Source organism: Sebastes fasciatus, chromosome 15 (genome assembly GCF_043250625.1).
Source record: "Sebastes fasciatus isolate fSebFas1 chromosome 15, fSebFas1.pri, whole genome shotgun sequence".
In the NCBI taxonomy this organism is placed as follows: Eukaryota; Metazoa; Chordata; class Actinopteri; order Perciformes; family Sebastidae; genus Sebastes; species Sebastes fasciatus.
This window is the reverse complement of record NC_133809.1, coordinates 14,538,037-14,563,041: the sequence shown is the minus strand read 5'-3', so window position 1 is coordinate 14,563,041 and position 25,005 is coordinate 14,538,037. Positions and strand designations below refer to the sequence as shown.

The window sequence follows — 25,005 nt, the reverse complement described above, 5'->3', positions numbered from 1 at the left end:
TTGACTAATACTTCAAATACCTGTCTAGTTTAATAATCCACATCAGGCAAAAACAGTTTGATGTGCCATTTAATCATCACAGGAACAGTTTGTTAGAGTATTTCAGCAGGCAGACTGTACAAAATAAAATGTGCATCTCTAAAACAATAAAACAACAAAATATTTTGCACAATATATTTAAAAAATAAAATCACTATACCCTGCAGTGTGACTGAGATGTTCACACTGAAGGGAGTACAGTACTTGAATAAGAAATTGCATGATATTGCATTGTTTTTGGCAATTAAGACATTCTTTGAACTAATGCTGTTGCTTCTTTGAAGGCCTGTAGAAAGACATCCTCTTCTGTACTGCCGTCAGGAGTTTGGGCGGCAAGAGAGGAAGCTGATTTCTGAGCGTCTCATAGTTCCTTACAGTCTTTGCGATGTAATCCTCACAAATCCTGTCAGAAGAAAGAGTCTGTCATTTCTCATTTCTATTTTGGGAAAAAGATTACATAATCAAAATAAATTTAATCCTTGAAAAGTAGACGATACGATACGTCTAAAAAAAAGGACCTTTTTAACAGCAGATATTTTTAGCACGCACATTATCAGGGCCGTGGAGCTAAGACACCTAAATGTAATTCATCCATCGTTAATTAATGTTATTAATACTAACTATGTTTGGCAAGTCAGAATGTCTGTTGTGTAAAGGTCTATTTCTGCTATAACATAATTTTCTTTCTGTGGTTGTTGTTTTTTTTATATAAAATGACATATTTGGGATTTATAAAATATAGACTATTCTTACCTGAATAGAGGATATGGCTGCGTCTGGAAAACAAGTGCATCGTTGCAGTGACCCTGAAAAGAAATATGCAATGTTTGTAAAGGTCCATTTTTTAATATATATATTCAGCACAACATACTTTCTCTAAAAGACGGGCATCCTATGTTCCTTTTTGCTCAGTGTTTTGATTAAAGTATCAACTGTGGTATACATGGACCTACTGCAGGGTAGATCTGTATGTGCAGTATACTGTTGATTATATAAAAAAGTTATTTATGGGGAAAATGAAATCATGCAGGTTTTCTCTGATGTGTCATTCAGTACAAGGACACTAAACAGCACCTGAACACATCTTTATCATAGAGCTGTTGAGAGTTAATTAAATAACTGTCGATTTGAACGTTTTTACTGGTCTCTCCACATAGTTTCAGAGTTGTCCCTGTGCTAATGTGAATTTGGGAGGCTGTTAGGGATTTAGTTCGTCATGTGATGATTTAGGGTCTCTTATTCAGCTTCTAAAGGGTCTCCGTGCTACTTACGGTGTCAACGAGCAGGATGTAGTCACAACTTCCACCAAACACAATCACATCAGAGTCTTTGCCTGGACTTGCCGTGTGCCACAACCTTGAACAGGAGAAAAGATGCTATTTAAAATCTGCTCACAATTTACAGTAACACTCTGTAACAATTTGGTAATATTCATAAATTGCTACCTTGGCTTATTCTTAAAGGGATGCTCAACCTCTCTCCATTTCTTTGTTTCAACATCAAGCACCCACCCGTCGCCTGATTGAGAAAAATAGTGAAAATAAATCTAAGAACCCTAAAATAACGAAAGGAAAAAATAAAATAAAAGTGAAGAAGTGGGTACATTTTCTTACTCATTGGTTTGCAGTCTACACTGAGACCTCCAAATAGAAACAAGGTGCCGTCTGATGCCGCTGTGAGCGTGTGCCACGACCTGCCCACTGGAGTGTTGGATACCGGGACTCTGCAAAACAGATTTTGCACAATGCTGTTAAAGACAAACCAGCCAAAAGCTTAGGTTTTCTTTACATATTAAGGACTATGTTGAAATATAAGTCATTTGGGAGCGCTTGTAGTTTGTCATACGTACATTTCTGACCACGTCCACGTTTGAAAGTCTAAGCAGTGAATATCACTCGTCCTGGTTTCCTGCATTTAAAAGAAAAGGAGCACAAGTTAATAATGGCAGACTTTGATTTGTGTTTCTGTGCTTTTATCTTCTTGCTGCTACTGATGACTTCTTGTTGTTATGAATATATGAGAAGAACTGAAATAACACGTAGGGCTCTCACCATGACTCTACCTCCACAAACGTATCCTCTACAGCCGATTGTGGCACTGGCGTGGGCGGCCCTGGGGGCTGGAGCACGGCCCTGCACACAGAAACTGTCACTGTCAAACTCATCTGAGTATTTTTGAAATTGTCTTAACAGATTTCCAATACTGCTAAACTACCCTTGTATATATTATCTCTTAAATCTAAAATGCATGAATCGCAGTGACTCACATGGGTCTGTGGTTCACTCCAACTGGCTTGCGTGGGGTCAAATATATGAATCTCGTTGTTCCATCCCCAGAATACATCTTCCACCTGAAAATACATTTTTAACATAAAATTATTCTCATTTATATGTAAAAATTTGTATTCTTGGTCAGTACCAGTACCATACTTGGTCTGACCTGACACATTTTAGAGCAAAATCTCATAAAAATGACAAGAAAAAGTAACAAAACAACACAGAACTCCAAATTATCAAACATGTGTCATTGATATATATATATATTTATTTTATTATTATTTTTTTTAAATATCTTGAATGTCTAAGTTGCACTGTTGGGATAGCAAATGTGTACGGAGACCTGTGACAGATTTATAGTCAATAAAAAAACATTACCCATGATGCTTCATCTACAATGAAGCTTCTGTTCCTGCTATCGACACTATTCAGCACTTTGTGGCCATATCCTCCAAAGTAGATGATCCTGGAGAACATTAAACACAGATGATCACAATTAGCTCTTATTTCCATTTCACCATTAGACATATACCCTTAAACAGATGTAAACCTCCAGCCCCGCCCTTATGCAGATGTGTTACTTGGTGACATCACCACGTTACTGAAGAAAAGGCTTGGCTTAAAGCAAGGCGTTTCAGGCAGTTCAGGAGCAGTGTTTCTGCGGGGGAAAGTAACTCCCTTTGACGTGGACTTTGGGCTTAGTAACTTTGCAGACCTTTTACGAACTATATAACACTAAAAGAAAGGGAGAAAAAAAGCACAATAGGTGCCCTTCAAAACCTACAAAATACCATGTGGATTTTTAGTCATTGCAGCTTCAAATGGAAAAAGAACAAATTAAAGAAGAGAAGAATATGAGAAATTGATTATGTCTTATAAATTTACTGAATGTAGAATATATGATATCAAAATAAACCCAATGGTGTGCACATCCAACCCCTGACAAAAACAGCAACAGAGGTAAAGGAGAGGCTTCCGCACACTGAAATTTTCAAGCTCCCATGTTTTTTATTCATGTAACGGTTTGAGCTACAAGGAAAACAATCAATATTCAACCAAAAAACATGGAGTGTGTCCAACCCTCTAAATGTGTGTTTTGACCAGTAATAATGAAGCAGTAGTTACAACTTGCCCGTAGTGAATTATGCAGTAAAAAAGTGCTGGAAATGGCGGTCAGTTAAAATCCACATTTTCATTGTGCTTACCTTTCATTGTAAACCCAACAGGACAGTTTGTCTCGAGGTGAGGGAGCAGAACCGATCTCATGCATGATCTTCCTCCATGTGTATTTACCGTTTGTCAGGTTGACACAATAGATCTGTTTGAAGTCAAACACTGATCACTTCTTCATGTCAACTCTGCTCAGTCTAAGATATGACCTTTGGGTGTGTTTACATTGAGTCATTGTGTCAGACACCCTACAGGAGATTTTACATATACTTTGATGTTTATAGTTATTATTTAACCACACAAAAACAAATTTAAAAAACAGTAGTTTGTATGAATTAATCAGGTGTCATGGAGCATCAGCCTCACTTGATTGGTCTGTCCGTTGTCATCACAACCTCCAAATATGTACAAGTGTCCATTCAGAGAGCAGCCGCAGGTCCCAGACATAGAGGGAGGGACTTCTCCTGACATGTGAAACACTTCCCTTCAAAAAGAAAAAGTACAAATAATGTGGATAAACTACTCACATTCACTTATGTCATGACACATTTTTACTACAACAACTAGACAGGAGAAAGCTTCAGGCAAGTGCTTATCAATGACTAGACTGGGTAAAAAAAAACTATGAAAATCAGAGAAAGCAGGAGAGAAATTAAGACATAATGTGTAAATATTATGGGAAAACGTGAATTACTTTTCTTTGTTTTGACCAAAAACAGCTATATTAGGAATATACTTAATATTCTTACCATACACCTCGTTCTAAGTCATACAGCCAGATTTCATCATTGGGAAGGAAAACTTCATCATCAGCAATTGACTGTAGAGAACACAACTTTATTATGATTATAATTATGAAATATAAGTTTAGCAGCAATACGTCTTGAGTCTGTCATTGCTATGGAAATAAATCATTAATATAGAAAGAAAACAATTATGTCCAATGCAAAAGCATGCAAGTAAAAAATTTAACTTATTACCGTGGCAAAAATAATTCCCAATAACAATATTATTGTGATATCTATTTAAAATCTGAATAACAATATTAATAATGTTATTATTATTATCAGTCAAATCCATCTTTAACTGTGTTTATTGTGTGTTTTGTCTGTTTTTTGGCAAATGAATTACACTCAAAATACGAGTGTGGAGAGAGAGTCTGTAACCAAAACTGTACAAAAGTGTGACTTAAGAAGCACTGAATTATTTACACAATATTGTCATATGTGTATTATTAACATGAGATTAATATTTCATTTTTTTTTTTATATCACAGTTATGGTCAATACCAGTATATTGCAACACCCCTAGTGTGTATGTAAGGATACTGCGTAAACGGTGGGGGAGGAAGTAGTCAGGTCTTTTACTTAAGTAAAAGTAATAATACCACGTTGTAAAAAATACTGTGACAAAAGTTCTATTTAAAATGTTTGAGTAAAAGAAGTATTATCTGCTGAATGTACTTAAAGTATGTGGCAGCCGCCCATTCTCTGGTGCTTGCTGTCGTTTCCCTTTTCCCAGGTGTTTTTTTTTTGGTTGAATTGCTTAGTGATTGGAGCATTACTCAGTTTACCTGTTGTGCAGGTTGTGGGGACTGGCTTTTAAATGATAGTTGAGAGCAGCTTGGTGCATTCACCTCTTGGCCAATCAAGGTGTGACGACGCCCTCTCTGTAGGGCTTAAGAGAGGGGGGAAGTGCAAACCCAGGGTCATCCTTTACTAACTGCAACATCTAGTATCAGCCAAGCCAGAAACTCTGGTCTGTTTGAGGCCCTTTTGAGATTCTGTGCTCTTTTGTGTTTTGCTTATTGAGGGTGTCGACTATCCTATAGTTGGGGAAACAAAATAAATACCCTTCAATTAGGTTACCTGCACTAGGACGTTTAGGTGCTATTTGTGCAAGGATCTGGTTTGCCTCACGATAGCCTAGCACCTGCAGGCTTTATTTTGTTATTCTATTCATTTGTTGATTTTGACTGAAACCCTTTACACCCATTTCTTTTGGTCTATTTCATTTGGGAAAACTATAAAGGAGGGTAAAAGGAAAAATAAAATGACGTTAGTTTAGATCCTTCTTCCTTTTTTTTATAGTTTTCTTTTCTTCTGGAGTTGGGGGGGAGATCCTTTGTATAAGCCTGTGGCTTCTTGACCTCTCCTGACACATTTCTTGTTTTTTTTTCATTGATTGGATTTTGTGCAGTTTTATATATGTGCAAATAAATACAATAAAAACAAATTTAAAAAGAGGTATACAAAAATTATAAAAACAATAATAGAGATATAAAAGATACAGAGTGAATGGGTGAAAATTGTGTGTACAGTCCGTCAATAAATAAATGTAATATGTACATATGTACAGTCTATAAAGTGGTCTATAGGATGTAAAGTGTAAAGTAAGTCATATATGTGCCATTACTGGATTATTATTGCCATTACTGGATTATTATTGATGTATTGTTAATAATGCACCAACATGTAAGCAGCATCTTAATGTTGTTGCTGTTTCTGTAACCATTCATCATATTTCACAAACTTTGATTGGAAAAGTAAAAAAAACAGGTAAATGTAGTGGAATAAAAAAAGACAATTTTTCCACCTCTAATGTACATGTTAGAGCCAGTACACTGCTTGAGTAAATGTACTTATTTCCCTTATATTGTCATCTATATGAAGCATAAACTGGCCTTCAGCAGGCTGTAAACAGCTGGTTTCGGTAATGTCAGTGTGGCTCACCATGTATCCGCCCCACACATAGAGCAGGTTGTCCTCCACCACAGCCGTGTGTCCGCTCCTCTCCCGGGCCACCAGCTCCGAGCAGTGCCTCTCAAATGCAGAATCCATGACTGGTTGCTATAAATAGAAAAGACAAGACAAGACGTGCTATTGAGCCTCAAATTGTGAGAAATATCAGTCTAAAATATGTCACCTATGTTTCATTATCAGCTGCAGTGTTCAGTAAGAAAAGCAACATAATGACTCACAAAACAGGCCCATCATGATGTTAATCTGTTTATGAGAAAGGTTAATAAATTATAGGCTGTTGTATTAAATTGGAAGCTATTATGACCGGAGAGCAAACGATACACAGCCTTGTAAAACAACTGACAGTGTCAACAATACAGACATATTTTAAACAGTTTTCTCCATAATAACATTTGTAAACACACTCACCTGTCGCAGTAGCTTATAGCTTTTAGTTGTCGTGTAGTTTTTTTCTCATGTTAACACCAAAACACAGCAGAGACAGAAAGAAAATCGTCTCGATCCACTCCCTGTTAACATAGTTATGAAATAAAATACTACTTCCGGGGCTCTTATTTTTGCTTTTCAAAATAAAAGCTTTCTGCCTAAATTCGTTCTTTTGGAAAATTATTTGTAATATTTGGAATTATTTTTTTTCCATAATAATAATACAAAATATATATCTTACATTTAACATTTAATATGTACATACATAAATACATAAATACACACATACACGTCGCCAAAGGAATGAGCGCAGAATTATAATAAATAGAATTATAAACTTGATTAAAAAAATAGCATGTATTATTATTATTATTATTATTATTATTATTATTATCAGTTACAATGACCCATAAAAGAATGAGAGCAGAATTATAATAAACAGAATTATAAACCTGATAAAAAAAATAGCGTGTAATATTATTTTCAGTTACAATGACCCATAAAGGAATGAGAGCAGAATTATAATAAACAGAATTATAAACCTGATAAAAAAAATAGCATGTAATATTAATATCAGTTACAATGACCCATAAAGGAATGAGAGCAGAATTATAATAAACAGAATTATATACCTGATAAAAAAAATAGTGTGTAATATTATTTTCAGTTACAATGACCCATAAAAGAATGAGAGCAGAATTATAATAAACAGAATTATAAACCTGATAAAAAAAATAGCGTGTAATATTATTTTCAGTTACAATGACCCATAAAGGAATGAGAGCAGAATTATAATAAACAGAATTATATACCTGATAAAAAAAATAGTGTGTAATATTATTTTCAGTTACAATGACCCATAAAAGAATGAGAGCAGAATTATAATAAACAGAATTATATACCTGATAAAAAAAATAGCGTGTAATATTATTTTCAGTTACAATGACCCATAAAGGAATGAGAGCAGAATTATAATAAACAGAATTATAAACCTGATAAAAAAAATAGCATGTAATATTAATATCAGTTACACTGACCCATAAAGGAATGAGAGCAGAATTATAATAAACAGAATTATATACCTGATGACAGAGCAGCCAGACCCCTCCTGTCTTGATGTTGTATGAAGTTTCTCGGGGTAAATGTTTGTTTTTGCCACTGCAGCATTGCTTAATGTTGACTAATATTGTTAAGTCTAATAACAATAATAATAATAATACTACAATCAGACAAAAACTTTTTCACATGCCATTTAATCAATAACACAACTGCAACAGTTGTAAAGTGCATTTCACGGGGCAGTGCAAAATAAAATAGCATATGTATATAAATATGTAATATGCAAATGTGTAAATAAAAACAATAACATTTAACACCATAAAACATTTGCACAGTATATTTAAAAAAAAAAAAATGCTACCCCACTCAAGTACATAAATGATAAGTTATGTGAGGATGCTTTGTGCATAGTATTTAAGAAATTAGTTTAACTAATGCTGTTGATTCTTTGAAGGCCTGTAGAAAGACGTCCTCCTCTGTACGGCTGTCAGTAGTTTGAGAGGCAGGAGAGGAAGCTGATTTCTGAGCACTTTATTGTTCCACACAGTCTTTGCAATGTAGTCCTCACATATCCTGTCAGAGGAAAAAATAAGAAAAAAGCAATGTTTTTTATTTCCATTTTGGGTAAAGATATTGATAAGATATTAAAGGTTTTACCTGAATAGAGGATATGGCTGCATCTGCAAAATTAGTGCATCATTGCAGTGGCCCTGGGGAGAAACAAGAAAGAAAACTGCTTCACACTGTAGCTTTTTCTCCAAAATCCAGTGTCTGAAATTAACTTTTTGACTCAACACCAAGTGGACTGGTAGATGGAAAAATCCACCGGCCAAGCATATTTTTTAACCGGCCAAAATAATAAATTGCCTTTTTACATTTGTTTCAGTACATTTCATTGAGATAATGAAGTATGATGTTGAAAACAAACATGTAGAAGAGGCCAGAGCAAAATAATTTAAATATATTGATGTTTAATCAGTGCTTGAAGTGGGCCAGTACTCACCGGTACGCTGTACCGGCACTTCTTCATTTTACTCTTTGGCGTACTTTGACTTCCAAACACATTTTATATTGTCCCTGGACGGTAGAAAAACGAGAACCGCCACGTTTTCAGAATTTTGGCATCAACTACCGGTTCTCGTAGCATCTCGAGTGTGTGTGTCAAACTCCGACACAGAGAGCAGAGTAGTGTGCCCGTCAATGACACCAAAAACGCGGTAGAGACTCTCAGTGTAACCGAGCATATTTTTTTTATCACGTGACTGTTTTAGTAATAAATGTTTACCTGCCAGTGTGGCGGAAAGCCTTGCGAGATTTACTCGCCAAACGGAACATCTACCCGCATTTGGCGCTTGGCGGGTGTTAATCTCAGACCCTGCCAAAATCTCTTCACTCCTTTAACAGGGACACTGTACAGCAGCTCTCAGGAAGGCATTTCTTTTATTTGTTTAGTTGTTGAAAGTTTTCTTAATCTAAAACTGTTCTTTATTCCCTCTTTTTTTAGTGTCTCTGATACCTACTGTGAAGACATCATGGATGTAGTCACAACTCCCACCAAACACAATCACATCGAAGTCATTGCCTGGACTCGCTGTGTGCCACAACCTTGGACAAGAGAAAAGATGCAGGACAAACAATTTAACATCTTCTCGCGATTTCAAAAATCCTAAAAAATTAACAACCAGCAACTTTTGGTTACACAGTCTGCAAGTATTCCTGCTCTTCTACCTTGGCTTAGACTTAAAGGTATGCTCGACTTCTCTCCATTTTTTCGTTTTAACATCAAACAACCACCGATCACCTGATGGAATAAAATATGTTTTATCGAGAAGAAACATTTCAAGGGACATATAAATATATCAGCGGTACACTTTCTTACTCATTGGTTTGTAGTCTACACTGAGACCTCCAATCAGAAACAAGGTGCCGTCTGATACCGCTGTGAGCGTATGCCACGATCTGCCCACTGGATAGTTGGACGCTGGGATTCTGGGAAACAGATTTTGCACAATGCTGTCAAAGACAAACCAGCCAAAAGCTTAGGTTGCTTTACATATGAATTGTTATGTTGACAGAGCACATTTTGTAGCTTACAGGACTGCACAAGTACTATCTGAATGCAGGCATATTCTATGCTGGTCCAACTCCTGTGTCTGTGCTGTCTTTGTATGTTTTTCTGCCTCTCTTCATCTCTTCACTGTGTCTATTATGTAAACCTAAAGAAAAAGAACTAATAAAATACAGGATGGAAACTTCAACATGTTTTAAGACTGTCATGCAATCACACACAGTGCATACATTTCTGACCACGTCCATGATTCAAGGTCGAGGCAATGAATGTCACTCATCCAAGTTCCCTGTATTTAAAAAAAAAAGAGGAGCACAAACACAGACTTTGATTGGTGTTTCTGTGCTTTTTGACTCCCAGGTGTCTACTAATGAGCCCAGTCGCACAGTAGTTTGTGAAATAGTCACAATAATAAAATGTATTTATTTGTGTACATAGACACGAATTTCCTTTTTGTGAGGGTCAGCACAAAAACAATTCTTATGTAATCCACATAACTGTGAACCGGGAAGTATAAAGAGCGGCGAATGTCGCATATGGAGGAGGCTGGGGTGGATGGGTGGATCAAAAAACACCTGACTTTTACCCAGGAGATCACTGTCATGTCCCGTGTGAAACCCGAAGTCAGCGTTGATTTATTTGTCACGTAACTTCCATACTTAAGTTGCAGCACTTCTGGTGTAATTTTAACCCCAACTGCGATCTTTTCCTAAACCTAACTAAGACGTTTTGTTACCTAAACCTAACCAAGTCGATCTTTTCCGAAAGTAAACAGTTTTATTTTGAAAAGACTGAAGTGGAAACTGACACATGCGTCACGTGTTGCTGGACATTCGTAGGAAATCGCATGAAAAATACGTTGTTGAAAGTCATGCTGAGCATCTTCGGGAAAGAAAACAAAATTCGGGTTTATGTACAAATCGATAAAATTTTGTGACTTTTTCATGAACTGCCATGAGACTGTGTTGGAGCCAATGACTGTGTGCAGATATATGAGAATAACTGAAACGCATGTAGAGCTCTCACCTCGACTCTGCCTCCACAAATGTATCCTCTACAACCAAGTGTGGCACTGGCGTGGGCTGCCTTGGGGGCTGGGGCACGACCCTGCGTACAGAAACTGTCACTGTCAACTTTTTAGAGCTATCAAAAATATTCTTTGAGTGTTTTTACATTTACTAAAATTGCCGTCTTATGAAGAAATATCGCTAACCTGAATCTACATACTGTATTCAGTGTGTTCAGTGTTTGTAACTGACTCACATGGGTTTGTGGTTCACTCCAACTGGCTTTCATGGGGTCAAATATATGAACCTCGTTGTTCCATCCCCAGAGGACATCCTCTAACTTAAAAAAAACAACTAGATAGCTTTAAAGGTGCATTAACAGGAGTCAAAACAACAATACAAACTATGATTTCAAGGGAAAAATAGACAGTATCCCTTCCAAAATATTACCCATGATGCTGCATCTATAATGAAGCTTTTGTCCCTGATGTCAAAATCATCCAGTGGTTTCTCACCATATCCTCCAAAGTAGATAATTCTGGAGAATATTAAAGAAAGGTTAACATATTTGCCACCATGCAAGTGCAGATTATGGCTTTAGTTCATAATGGAGTGATCAAAATCTAAATTTCAGATATTGCATCCTTGTAAATAAGGTTTATACCAAAATAAAGAAATAATGGATGCAAAATATATTATTTTAAATTGAACCAAAGCAAAAAATGTACACAGTGAGTAGATTTAAAATCACAATATACATATATATATATACTGTATATACATATGGGCAGTAGGTTAAAAGCTTAAAATGGCAACCCTTCCTTTGTGAATTCTGCAGTAAGAAAGTAGTCAGTTAAACTATGCATACATCCTCATAGACATAGCTTACTTTCCATTGTAAACCCAGCAGGACAGTTTGTCTCGACGTGAGGGAGCAGAGCCAATCTCATGTATGATCTTCCTCCATGTGTATTTGCCGTCTGTCAGGTTGACACAGTAGATCTGCTTGAAGTCAAACACTGATCACTTCATGTCAACTCTACTCAGCCTAAGCTGTGATTCTTACTGTAGGTCTGTCCACTCTGATCCAGTGTTTGTCCTTATTTGTTGTATTTAAATGTTTTTTAAAGTGTTTTTTCCTTTCTTTACATTTACAGAAACGTTTAGAAGAGTTTCTTTTTTGGTAACTGATGAAAATCCCTTACGACAGTAGAAATTTGAGGTGTTTTTATGTTACCAAATAGCTATCAAATAGTACACATTTTATAACAAACTGCGACAGCTCTTTATAAAATTCCTGTCCATTCAGCAGTGTGCCCAACCCTTTAAATCTGTCACATCTACCAAAGCCAATAATCTCACTGCTTTCCTCAGATATCAGCCTCACCTCATTGGTCTCTCCAATGTCATCACAACCTCCAAATATGTACAAGTGTCTATTCAGAAAGCAGCCGCAGGTCCCACACATAGAGGGAGGGACTTCCCCTGTCTGTTGAAAAGTTTCCTTCAGAATAAGAAAAAATGTGGTTAAACTACTAATGACACAGCGTGCAGCAACAAGACAGAAGGCAGTTTAGAGATAGTACTTATCATTCCAAACAAAGTACAACTTTGTCTGAAAATAACAGAAAGAAAAAATGAATATAATGGGAAAACAAGTGTTTCTTTTGACCTGTAGCAGCTATATTTTGAATTTAATTAATATTCTTACCATACACCTCGCTCATAGTCATATACCCAGATTTCATCACTGAGTAGATAGACGACTTCACCAGCAACTGACTGTAGAGAATACAACATGTTTGTTACTATGAAATTAATATTATAGGCCTATATAATATATTTATATATTTATTTTTCCTTTTGGGGCAGGTTGCTCCAAATTCCTGCTTCTTGTATCATTTTAAACATAGGCCCCTATCTGAAAATGTACCCTAATTTAACGCCAAGCTTGTTAATAATAATAATAATAATAATAATAATAATAATGAATTTAATTTATACAGCATACTTTAAAATACAGCGAATTCTCAATCACAATACAATGTTAAGACATTTTAGAAACATGCGATTAAAAGTGTCAAAATAGGATGAATAAAATTATAGACAATATATTTCCTGACAGAAGTTAAAAGTAACTAAAATTACTATAAAATTATAGTAATTCTAAAAACCCTCGGGAAAGCTAACAGGAACAGGTGAGTTTTAAGATTAGATTTAAAAACAGCAAGTGAGGCCCTGATTTTGGGAAACAATGTTGTTATATACTGTATATACATATACATATACATACAGACAGATAGATAGATAGATAGATAGATAGATAGATAGATAGATAGATAGACTAGAAAACCCATCTTAAACCAAACACTTGTTGTGTTTTTGCTTGTTTTTCATCTTTGTTATTTGCAGTATTGGTTTAAGCTGTAAAGCATGTAAAACTTTTTTTATTATTATTATTATTTTCCTTACCCTAAAGCCTCCCCACACATACAGCAGGTTGTCCTCCACCACAGCCGTGTGTCCACTCCTCTCAGGGGGCAACAGCTCCGAGCAGATCTGCCTCTCAGATGCAGGATCCATGCCTGGTTGCTGTGAATGTAAATGTAAAGGAAGGGTGTTCATGCAAGAAAATATCAATTCCACCTCTCAACATTTGCCTACCTCAAGTTCGGCTAGAAATACAGGTTCCCACAAGGTATGCACGCAGTTGAGGACAAAGTTGCAAGTAAAAAATACACCACAGCATTCCTCAAAAGTTGCATGCAACCTAAAGCAGCTTAAAAAAGTAAAAAGCAGTAACACCAAATTATGAATCCTCAATAATAAAATAAAACAAAGTTGTAAATACATATGTTTTTAAATAAGTAATCACAGGCGCACCAGTGTCATCAGTGTCAATACAACCACAAACAATGACAACTTCCGGTTTTCTTTTCATGTCAAAATAAAAAACCCTTAGAGGGCCACTGCACTGTTGCATGCTGAAAGTTATTATTGTTATTCGTATACAATACGCTAAGTGCTATAATAATAATAATAATAATAATAAAAGTATTAATTGTATTGTCCTTATTATTATTGTCATTATAATAATAATAATAATAATAATAATAATAATAATGATAATAATAATAATAACAATAGTGATGGTGTAAATTTTAAACAACGTTGTCAATTCCAGGGAGGATTTTTTTAACTTCATTGAAAGCAATCATTAACTCAATGCAGTCACATATATACATTTATAATAATAAAAACAGGACATATACTGCTAGGGAATTAGATGGACAATACACAAATAAATATTAGGTTGAACTCTCCTAAAGGAAAAACAAATAACATTTAGGAGCAGAGTTGAAAAGTCCCATTACATTGAACTAATTTAAATGTCTGGGTCTGTGCTGCTTTTCTTTATTCTTCTTCTTCTTCAGCGGAAGTGATGAAATTAGTGAATTTTGAAGAAATTAAGTTGGGCTGTGATCTAAGTGATCTCTTATATAAAGAAGCTCTGGGGAAAAGTGTTATTTATTTTTGATCCAATATCTCAGAAGAACGAATTTGATAGAGAGAATATGACTCTATTTGTGTATATGTGTATATATACATATATCATATTTTATCATTGTTTTTAATTTATTTAATTTATTTAATGTATTTTATTTATTTTATTTATTTTATTTATTTTATTTATTTTATTTATTTTATTTATTTTATTTATTTTATTTATTTTTATTTATTTTATTTATTTTATTTATTTTATTTAGCAGTAAAACTAGTGAGTAGTTGGAATCCTGATCCACACTCCAGACCAGCTGGTGGCGGTAATGCACCATAAAGTTGTTTGCCAACCGCCATAAAAAACTCCAACGAAGAAGAAGCAGGAAGGGATGAAATACATCCGGAAGTTAACATTTAGCGCCAAATCTTGAGTCTGACAACAACAACAACCATGGATGTTGCTCGCAAAATAAAGACAAAAGTGTCCTCTGGCTTCAAGATGCGGGGACTTATACTACGACCGTATGTATTGTAATAATAGTTAAGCGTTGTTATAATGTTTTTGGTGGTAATGTTGTAACATTAGAGAGAGATAAACACAATAATGTCACACCAAGGCAGCGATGGTCTGGACGGAGTCCATACTTTCTGCTTAATGTTATGATAGTGGCAACAGGAAATAAGCAATATTAAGTTGGTTAACATGATTCAGACTGTGGTTTTATGTAGATGTTCATGTTTTCTTACTATAACCAATTTCAACAATGAGTTGCAGAGATGAACCTCAACTGCTTTCATCAAATACACTTTAATTGGCACCTCAACTCCTTTCAATGTTTACACTTAAGGTGAAACTTCAAATCCTTAAATGCTCCAATGCTTAAATTTAAACTGATGTAGAAATATCTAACAAGCAAACAGAGAACATTATAAAACATTTCAGCCTGTTAATATTGTTTCTAAAGTGGAATAAAAGAAATTTAGAAGTGTTAAATGTTCCCAGTGATTTTGTTTTTAAGTAAAGCAAGCATACACACACACATTGTCTTGAGGAAATTTAGCTTTTTCTAGCTCTATATCAGCAGTCAAAATGAAGAAACAATAACAACATGCATGTTTTCTTGTTTTTGTGCTCCAGTGAAGCCAGCAGATACCTTGTGGAGGCCCTGGAGTCTGTCAATGCCTCTGAACTGGATGATATTATTGAAAAGGTCCTGGATGCAGTGGAAAAGCAACCATGTAAGTACAGCACTATGTGTCTCTAAGGATCACCAGGGTTGGAAACTAGCACCAGTCAAATGCTGGTACAATATTAAAGTTTAGGGCTGTCCCGAATACCATTTTTAGGGCTTTTTTGCAGGTGCACAAAACAGTTCATTTCCAACCCTGCAGATCACTGTACTGCAGCACTTAATGTGTTTTTGTGTTTTCCTGTAGCATGTTTGCAGGTTATGACTACAGCTTGTGTTTTCCAACAGTGTCCTCTAGTATGATAGAGCTGTCTGTGGTGGAGAGTGCTGTTCAGGATTGCACACAGTCTTGTGATGAAACCATGTAAGTGTTTTTTTTGTTTTTTGATTAACCAATCATAATGCAAGAATTACACTACAAACTACATTTTGCCAGCTTGAATAAGCTTTAAATGTTGTTGAACTCTCTTCCAGAGATAATGTTTTCAACATCATTGGAGCCTTTGATGTGCCCAGATACATTTACAGTGTGGAGCGGAAGAAATTTGTACCGTGAGTAAAGGGACCGTTTCTTTCTCATTTGTGTGAAATAAACCCCAAATTATTTCAATTTAGATTTGCTATGTTTTTGCTGTTGGTGTTAGACCCAGTTTATACACTTACATGTACGCAGACAAAGTTTTAAAAGTTTTGGTTTTGGCTTTTTCATTCAGCCTTAGTATGACGACCCACTCAGCACCCAGTCTGTGTGGATTGGCCAAAGACAAAGCTGAACTCTTCAGGGAGCGCTACACCATCTTACAACAGGTCAGTAAGCTCTGGTCATTATTTCATTTCTAGATTGAGGAACTAACCCACTCCCTTTGGGGCTATTTCCAGTATGTGCTTGCATGTTGTATTTATACAGATATATATTTTTTTTAGCGTATACATCGGCACCAGCTCTTCACCCCACCTGCAATAGGAGCCGCTGTTGAAGAGGGACAAAACAAATTTCAGGTAACAAATCTTAAAACACTAAAAGATAAAAGAAAACTCATCTTACTGTTTTGCATTTGACTAACTTTTTTTTTTTTTTTGGTGATTTGTCTTTTCTAGCTCAAGACAATTGAAGCACTTCTTGGTAGCACATCTAAACTGGGAGAGGTGATTGTACTCGGGATGGTCACACAAATGAAAGAGGTGAATTAGTGAAGTTCTCCGAAGCTTTCCTGTCTGTTTTTCCAGTACAATGTATATTTCCATGTAGTTTCTGAAACATCTCTGAATTTTTGTTTAAGGGTAAATTTTACCTGGAGGACCCAAGTGGAACAGTACAGCTAGACATGTCCAAAGCAATATCCTTTCATATGTTTGGGAGCTGGTCAACAAAAACTACTTTAAATTATACAGTGTCTTGCTGTTTTTAAAGTGGATGTATTCCTTAACAAGGTTTTCACCAGTTTCATAATGGCCTGTACACAGAATCATGCTTTGTACTGGCAGAGGGTAAGATAACTACTACTATTACTACTAGTAAATGAAAAAAGATGCAATAAGATTAAAACAAAAAAGTATTATGACATGCATTATTAGAAGTGACATTTTGCCCTTTGTCCTGTAGGTTGGTACGAGGATTCGGTTTTCCACGTCAATGGCTTCGGGTTTCCACCAACAGAGTCGTCCTCAGGCACACGGTCAGAATCGAGTCTTCAATTACAATATTATATATTCATTTAAAAATATATATTTCAAGTTCAAAGGGGAACTTTGGTATTTTTCAACCTGGACCCTATTTTCCCATGTTTTTGTGTCTAAGTGAATAATGGGGACAACAATTTTTTTAATTGGTCCAGTATTAACAGGCTGCAATGTAATTGCTCAGGGCAATTCCTCACCGTCAACTTGCGTTCTATTTTTCTGTAGGGCCCTTTCCATAATGTTGTCAGACACTTATCATAGCGCTTTTAGTGGATGTAAATTTCCCAGAGCGATCACATTGCACCCCATTTAGCAGTTGCTGACTGCAGTGTTCTCGCTAAATGCTGGACCAATTTAAAAAATTGTTGCCCCCATTAGTCGCATAGACACAAAAACATGAGAAAATAGGGTCCAGATTGAAAAATAAAAAATGTGCCCTTTAAGTTCAGCATTAGGTTGCCTTTTATAGGATATTAAGCTCTTGTAACTTAATGTCACAGAATAGTGAGTCACTGATAATCCTTGCTTTATTACCAGGGCATACTACGGCAGTCTGAACTTCTTCGGTGGTCCATCCACCACTTCGGTGAAGGCTTCAGCCAAGCTGAAGCAGCTGGAGGAGGAGAATGAGGACGCCATGTTTGTGATTGTTTCTGATGTGTGGCTGGACAGCGTTGAAGTGATGGAAAAGCTCAACATTATGTTCTCAGGTCTGGTATTGAATCATAGTCTTAGACATTACAGGTCCAGAATATGCACTTTATGAGACATCAATCACATTTAGCTTCACTTTGTTTTTTTCTTACAGGCTATGCTTCGATGCCTCCCACCTGTTTCATTTTGTGTGGCAACTTCTCTTCTGCCCCGTATGGAAAAACACAGATCAAATCACTCAAAGGTGAGACTTTAGGATGCTCATCAGTATAACATGCTGTAGATTTTGAGATCTCTGAATGTAATAAAGGGATAAATAGACAGCATTTCAGAATCTAATACATTTTTCTCTTTTTAGAGTCATTGAAGACTCTTGCTGATGCTATATGTTCATACCCCAGCATTCACAGCAGGTAGGATCTGATAGAATTGTTAATGTGGTCTATTCTTAAAGGTTCCCTGTGGAGTTTTTGACCTCTAGTAGTGCTATGGAGCTGTTTTTCTATGAGTGGGTCCCTGTTTTGTTGATCTTTGTTGAACACAATACACTCCTGCTAACGGTTTCACACTATTCCACTGATCTACAGGGGTCAGTAACTAACCAAGATATACTTCAATGCACCAACAAAGGCAAAGAAGAAGAAATCTGCAAGCTAGTAGACATAGATGTAAACAATTCTGGGTTTAAAATACTTGTAAAATGCTTTTTGCAAATGTTTTATGAGGAAGGAAATACAGTCAACGTTTTTGTTAGAGCTTAAGGATACACATATTTTGGTGAGCAACACTGAATGTAAACATAGCTTTTGTTTATGTATAAGAAAACTCCACAGGGCACCTTTTACTATTCAAGTTTCAATTGGTTTGACTTAAATTTGATCACCCTTACCCCTGCAGTTCTCGCTTTGTGTTTGTTCCTGGCCCTGAAGACCCTGGTCCAGGCACCATCCTGCCACGGTAAACATTTACATACATCTGCTTTTTGACATCATTATGCAAGTTTTGTTCAGTTTGGACAAATGTGGATAAATATGTTTTCCTCAGGCCTCCTTTGGCAGATCACATCACGGACGAGTTCAGTCAGAGGGTGCCATTTTCCGTGTTCACTACTAACCCATGCAGGTGAAACACATTTATTTAATGTCAAAGTATTTGTAATGTAGAGTGATCAGGGTTCTGGTGTACACTGAACTCATGACATTTTGGCAGTATTTCTGTTCTTGGAAACTAAAAGTGACCTGATTGGTTTTTCCTGTCAGGATCCAGTACTGCAGCCAGGAGATCGTCATTATCAGGGAAGACCTGGTCAACAAGATGTGCAGGAACTGCATCCGGTTACCCAATAACAATCTTGACATTCCAAACCATGTGAGTTTCAGCTTCTCTGAACAAACCTTCATACTGAGTGAAATTCCTCTCATTAAACAGACATACAGTATTGTTAGTTGTGTTGCCAGAGGTTTTATTTGCCTTTATACGTAGTATTTTAAGTTTTTGCCATCAATTCTAAGTGCTCCTTAAGCAATGCAAAGATATTGGTAAACTAATCAGACTTGTCTCATTTCTGACAAAACACAATTTGAATTGTTCTCCTTTTCTCCCCAGTTTGTTAAGACCATCCTATCCCAGGGTCACTTGACTCCACTGCCTCTGTATGTCAGTCCTGTATTCTGGGCGTACGACTACTCACTGCGTGTCTACCCAGTCCCTGATGTCATCATCTTCGCAGACAAATACGACCCATTCAGCATCAAAAACACAGACTGCCTCTGTGTCAACCCGGTAAGAAACAGAAACATAAGTGAGGGCTCTAAAAATGATCCTTTGACAGAAAAATGATAAACAATGTTTTGTTTTGGTCTTGTCTCAATACGGACTCATGTTGTATTTGCCGCCTAATATAATTTGTCAATAATTTATTTCTGCAGGGCTCATTCCCAAAAAGTGGCTTCACATTTAAGGTGTACTACCCATCCAGCAGAACTGTTGAGGACAGGTGGGATCTGTTCTTGAGCTTTCACTTTCATTCACTACAGATAACTAGTTTCAACCATCACTAATGTAAATACTAATCATTTGTGTTCTTGTGTGTTCACAGCAAACTTCAAGGACTCTAAAGAAAATCATGGATTTAGAAGAGGATCTGTTTCGGTCGTTTTGTACATTGCTTGTGTATGATACTGTATTCTTAAAATGGATTGGTAATTAAATCGCTGTAGTGTTTTATTTTGTATGTATGTTCTGTCAATAAAGGTTTTATTCTTTGTACTAAACATCCTGGCATCTTTTTGTATTCACAATGATCAGCCCTACTTTATTATAATTTTAAAAATTATATAGTCTACCTTGATGTCTTCAAGGTAGACTGTAGTTTTTAGTTTTTTAATTTAATTGCACTAATATAGTGCCAAATTAGGATTTTGATTGTTCACATTTGCAAGCAATGTTGTCTGAAGTTAGATTTTTTGGGGACTCTTTATGGATGACTTATGCTTATTCATTTTATTACGAGAGCCGACAACCTGGCAGGTGTTTAAAACCACCAGGTCGAAAATAAAAATAGATATGTGCCGAGGTGATGGTCTACTTTGTTTTATGCCAACCTTATTTTTTTTCCCAAAACTTAATTGTAAAAATATACAATATACAAATATTGCAGACATGTACCCAACATAAATGTACAATCAGAACTATGACTTTGGATATAAGAAAAACAGAAATCATAAAGACAATTAAAATAAATAGAATAAATAAGGTTCAGTAAAAAAATAAGGGGGAAAAATATATTCTTCTTTATAAAGAGTTCACTATACAGTACGCAAGTTTTATTGCTCTTTTTAATGGATATAAGTTTGAGAGTTTTAATAGATTCTTTAAATTCATATTAAAAAAAAAACAGTGAAATTTGGGGTGGTTTTGGCATTTGTGTATGAAAATGGGGGGCAAAGGAGGACGGTCTGCAGGACAGATAATAATGCACTATATTCATTTTTAACAGTCTCTTCTGCACTTTATTCACTTTTTTTAATAGTCCTGTATCACAGCTGTTACCCGGCACTATACTCAGTTTTAACAGTTTTCTTCATCTCCTTGTATTTTTATATCTGGTATATTTTTTTTGTAGTGTACTTTGCACTACTAACTTTTTTACTGCCTTTTTATTAACATGTTTTGCACTATGGAACTTGAATTTCCCTCGGGATTAATAAAGTTACTATCTATCTATCTATCTATCTATCTTCTTTTTCTTTTCTTTTTTTTATTGTTTTATAAAGTGATTACAAAACAAGTGAAGACATGTGCAGGGACATATATAAAAAAGACCAACATATTATACAGAGAAAGACAAATAACAAAGTACAAAAACAAAACAAAAACAACATAAGGGGATAAAAGCAGGTTGAAGTGTGTGTGCGTGTGTGTGTGTGATGTGGATAATGGGTGTGTGTTTGGCATTGAATGCTGCTAGATGGTCATATATGACATATCTACTCTTAAACACATATACTGTACACATGCACACATATCTACACACACACATACAGATATCCTTCCTTTTATGTGTAGAGGGGGAACAAAAAGAAAATAAATGAGTAAAAAAAAATATATATATATATATAATACAGTATATACACATACACATATATATTAATAATATGAATAATAATAAAGATGATTATATCTATCTATTTATGTTGACCTCACAAAGATGGCGCATTTAAGAGGACGACAACTTCCGGTCGTGCCCCCAGGACGCTTGTCATGACCTCACTACATGGCGTACTGCTTTTGAAATCTTTGCAGGAGCAACAAACATTTGACAATACGACAAGGTAACGACGATTAATTCACCTGTACCTGCAACTACATGTAGATTACCTTCGACATTTAACTTGAGGAATATAATGTTAGAGTATTTCTTACACCGAGTCGTCTGAGTATTTAGTATTTATCAAGTTAACGGCGTTAACTGACGAACAGCTGTTAGCATGCTAGCTATCTACCAGCCAAGTAGTTTGAGGTATTTTAATCAAATAACGTTTATATTCTTTAACTTGGCGCTCAGTTAGTCTTCCCTCTAACACAAAACAGCCATCTAACATTGATTCAGTAACCTAAATAGTTAAGCTTGCAAAGTAGGTCAACATTAATCGTGCTGCTGCCAGCTAGCTAACGTTGTCTCGTTTGTTGTCTTTGTATTAGTTTATAGTTTATCTCGCTATAAAAGTGGACAAAGAGGTGTGTATCTATTGTTATTACAAACTATTCTTACACAGAGATAACAGACCCACGTTGTGTCTATTGTTGTTCTGACTGATGAGTGATTTTCTGACATCCATTGTTTTGAATGTGGGTTTTCTGTTTGTTTGAATTAGATTATTAGAGTAAAAACTAGCAATCTTAATCAGTTAATATTAATAATATCAGTACTATTAGAGTCCCTACATTTAACCTGCATCAGGCTAAAGAACTCTTTTGTCCATCTTGTTGCTAAATAATAATTAATGTGCTGCTAAAGACATGTAAATCCAGAGGACAGATGGTAATAGTGTAATGGGTTATGTATGAATAGTTGTGATGTGTTTTTGTTTTTTGTCTGATGGGTCTTACTTGTGTGTCTGTCTATGGTAACAGTATGTCTATTGTATGTGTACGTTTTCTCAAACTGAGCTGCCTATGGATGCAAAATGAATTTCAGTGCAAACTGACAATAAAGTTGTATCATATCGTGTCATACTAACCTAAAGGTGATTTCTCTTTCTCACTTCTCGCCCTGACAGGAGACAGTAGACATTTGACATGGCAGAGAGAATGGCAGAGATGGAGGAAGACATTGGAGATGTGCCAGCCGGAGAGGATGACAATGACTCAGACAGAGATGAAGATGAGAGACTGTTTGCTTGGATGGTGAATGACGATATGGATGAGGACGAGGAAGAGGAGGAGGAGGAGGAAGAGGTGGAGGATGAACAGCCCTTGGACACTGAAGCATCTGAGTCGTTTGAGTTGGACACCCCAGCTGAGCGCAGTGGTCATATAGCAGTGATTGATAGAAACATCATGTATGTTTGGGGAGGATACAAGGTAAGGAGTTTATTAGATAAATGTTCTAAAAAACAAACGGCATTTTTCAGTATATTTATGATTTTTGTCTGCATATTTATTTAAATATATTGTATTCTCTCTTTGTACAAGAATGCCCAAAACCACGGATTCTTTGACTTGTATCTGCCGAGAAATGAGATCTGGACGTACAACATGGAGTCAGGAGTCTGGTAATAGCTGTTACATTTAAGGGTGTTTTCACATATAGTCCTTTTTAAACGAACCAAACTCAGTCCTCTTAAAGTAGACCAACATAAAAAGGGGCTCAGTTCTTTTTGCGTTCACATTGTCAGTTCATTTGAAAGCTCTAATGGGGCCTCAGTCCTCTTTCTGTTCACATTATAGTTTCTCTGGAGCTCAGACCCACATAGTTTTTTTTTTGACTTGGACGTGGCACTTGCCATGCAGTCCAAATGAAATAAATTCATTAAGCCCATAAACATCTGAGTGGCAGCGCTTTCATCAAGTTGCTGCCACCGGTGTTTTGTGGTGTTTTAGGATGTCCTGCCTGTGCAATCAATGCAATAATTAATGTGTTTTGTAATCAAATATTACAATCATAACGAGCATTCTGGAGCAGCACAGATACACACAGAAAGGGACTTTTCTCTATCTTCAAGCGGTGGTCATAAAATGTACATGCATTGTGTCTTTATTTTATATTGTAAAAACTGTAAAACATCTCCTTCAAACAATTGTATTTATTCAAGTTTCTCGCCAAAATCCAAACACATTTTCTTTTGTCCCTGGTACGACAGGACGCTATAAGTCTCGGGCCTCGACGATATATATGGTACCTGCGGTACCATAGAAAAACGAGTACCGTCACCTCTTCAGAATTTTTGCATCGAATTGGTATCGAAATATTAGTCCCTAAAGCGAACCTGGAGCGCTTTGTGCTCACAATGTACAGGTTAAGCGAACTCTAACGCAGACTTGAAGCAAACCGTACTCCGACCACCTCTGAGTTCGGTTTGTTTCAGAGGAGTCTGAGTTCTTTTGGAGTGTTCACATATGCGCGAAAAATGCTGACTAAATACTCTGAGTTCATTTGGAGGGCTGAAAGGGACCAAGTGTGAAAACACCCTAAGTTGCATATTGATACCATTGTCATCAGCACCAACTTTATGTAATTTGCACACAAAATAGACAAATAAAAAAACCTGACTGTTCACAGGACAAAGCATGTAACTGGAGGTAACCTGCACACATCCATGTCCGGCAGCTGTGGGGTGTGTGTTGATGGAGTCCTCTACTTGTTTGGAGGTCATCACGCCAGGGGAAACACAAACAGGGTACAGTTTGTGTTACATTAAGCACATTTCTTACCCATCCTCTGTTACTTTCAAATAATTGCCTCATGTTTTATCATAAGACCTTGAAGCAGGTCAGCGTGTTGTTTATATTTCAGAACTCCTGTATTTTGTGCTTTGCAGATCTACCGTCTGGCCCTTAGAGCTCCCAGCCTTGTTTGGGAGGAAATGAGGGATCTTAAAGGAATCCTTCCAACCTGCAAGGACAAGCTCGGGTGCTGGGTTCAGAAGAACAGGTGAGGGATGACTACCCTTTTTTTCCCTGGGTTTTGATGTTGAGTAAACATTAAAAGTGCTATTGATAACAATCAGCCACTAGATGTTGCAGTCTCCCTCCTCTGTTCCATTGCACTTCACAACAGTTTGTTGTACAACCTGCATAGTTTATGGTCGAGTGGAGTGAGACTCAGGCAGACAGTCATGTTAAGTGATGAATCTTTCGTGGTAGAGTAATGTAGTCATTTTGCAACATGTAGCTATAGGCCTACAATAGGTTTGTGTGTGCCTGTAGTTTCAGCTGGGAGATAAGCTGTTCGAGTGGCAGAGCATCGTAAAACATAGTTCATTCAAACTCAATAGAAACACGTGATACCAGCATCGTTATACTATTGGCTCACAAGCCTTGTTAGAAGTGGGAACCAAATGTCAGCTGTCTTCCACAGAGATAAACAAAACATCCATTTTGGACCAGTCAAATTTTTTAAAATGATAAATTCACAATCATATATATATTTTTTTTATTCAGCACCTTTCT

At 36.2% G+C, this 25,005-nt stretch overlaps 4 protein-coding genes across 7 annotated transcripts in view; 2 read left to right on the top strand and 2 right to left on the bottom strand.

Annotated features, from left to right (window-relative positions):
• The window catches only part of klhdc2 (kelch domain containing 2), a 214,670-nt gene that overhangs the window by 185,146 nt on the left and 4,519 nt on the right, over positions 1-25,005 (top strand). For 2 of the 3 annotated variants that reach the window (XR_012597194.1, XM_074659850.1), the window contains exons 2-6: positions 21,604-21,665; positions 22,614-22,917; positions 23,029-23,108; positions 24,116-24,233; positions 24,375-24,487. Coding sequence is in view for 2 of the 3 variants with exons in the window: in XM_074659850.1 (XP_074515951.1) it covers positions 22,633-22,917; positions 23,029-23,108; positions 24,116-24,233; positions 24,375-24,487 (596 nt within the window). In the remaining variant the exon portion in view is untranslated. Of the gene's footprint in view, positions 1-21,603; positions 21,666-22,613; positions 22,918-23,028; positions 23,109-24,115; positions 24,234-24,374; positions 24,488-25,005 lie in introns of those variants that run through there. The other variant, XM_074659852.1, reaches the window with a different exon arrangement.
• Positions 54-6,782, bottom strand: LOC141783359 (kelch domain-containing protein 1-like). 2 transcript variants are annotated; one of them, XM_074660612.1, is made up of 14 exons: positions 6,656-6,782; positions 6,218-6,334; positions 4,235-4,320; positions 3,852-3,969; positions 3,521-3,633; positions 2,694-2,781; positions 2,306-2,389; positions 2,091-2,171; positions 1,889-1,947; positions 1,653-1,762; positions 1,485-1,557; positions 1,311-1,395; positions 793-845; positions 54-442 (listed from the first exon to the last, which is right to left on the bottom strand). In XM_074660612.1, the coding sequence occupies exons 2-14, from the start codon at positions 6,323-6,325 to the stop codon at positions 301-303; spliced, it is 1,200 nt and encodes a 399-aa protein (XP_074516713.1). In that variant the 5' UTR covers positions 6,326-6,334; positions 6,656-6,782; the 3' UTR covers positions 54-300. The 2 variants fall into 2 exon arrangements, with proteins under 2 accessions (XP_074516713.1, XP_074516714.1); XM_074660613.1 differs by having other exon boundaries at positions 4,235-4,305.
• On the bottom strand, positions 7,917-13,702 carry LOC141783842 (kelch domain-containing protein 1-like). The gene is made up of 13 exons (XM_074661417.1): positions 13,280-13,702; positions 12,519-12,589; positions 12,195-12,312; positions 11,697-11,809; positions 11,258-11,345; positions 11,064-11,147; positions 10,827-10,907; positions 10,031-10,089; positions 9,612-9,721; positions 9,461-9,533; positions 9,253-9,337; positions 8,390-8,442; positions 7,917-8,305 (listed from the first exon to the last, which is right to left on the bottom strand). The coding sequence occupies exons 1-13, from the start codon at positions 13,430-13,432 to the stop codon at positions 8,164-8,166; spliced, it is 1,230 nt and encodes a 409-aa protein (XP_074517518.1). The 5' UTR covers positions 13,433-13,702; the 3' UTR covers positions 7,917-8,163.
• pole2 (polymerase (DNA directed), epsilon 2) lies at positions 14,679-20,105 on the top strand. The gene is made up of 19 exons (XM_074661103.1): positions 14,679-14,830; positions 15,447-15,547; positions 15,787-15,862; positions 15,973-16,050; positions 16,212-16,305; positions 16,423-16,497; positions 16,597-16,680; positions 16,779-16,835; positions 16,938-16,986; positions 17,102-17,174; positions 17,716-17,888; positions 17,987-18,076; positions 18,191-18,245; positions 18,730-18,789; positions 18,877-18,954; positions 19,092-19,200; positions 19,438-19,614; positions 19,761-19,828; positions 19,931-20,105. The coding sequence occupies exons 1-19, from the start codon at positions 14,760-14,762 to the stop codon at positions 19,947-19,949; spliced, it is 1,587 nt and encodes a 528-aa protein (XP_074517204.1). The 5' UTR covers positions 14,679-14,759; the 3' UTR covers positions 19,950-20,105.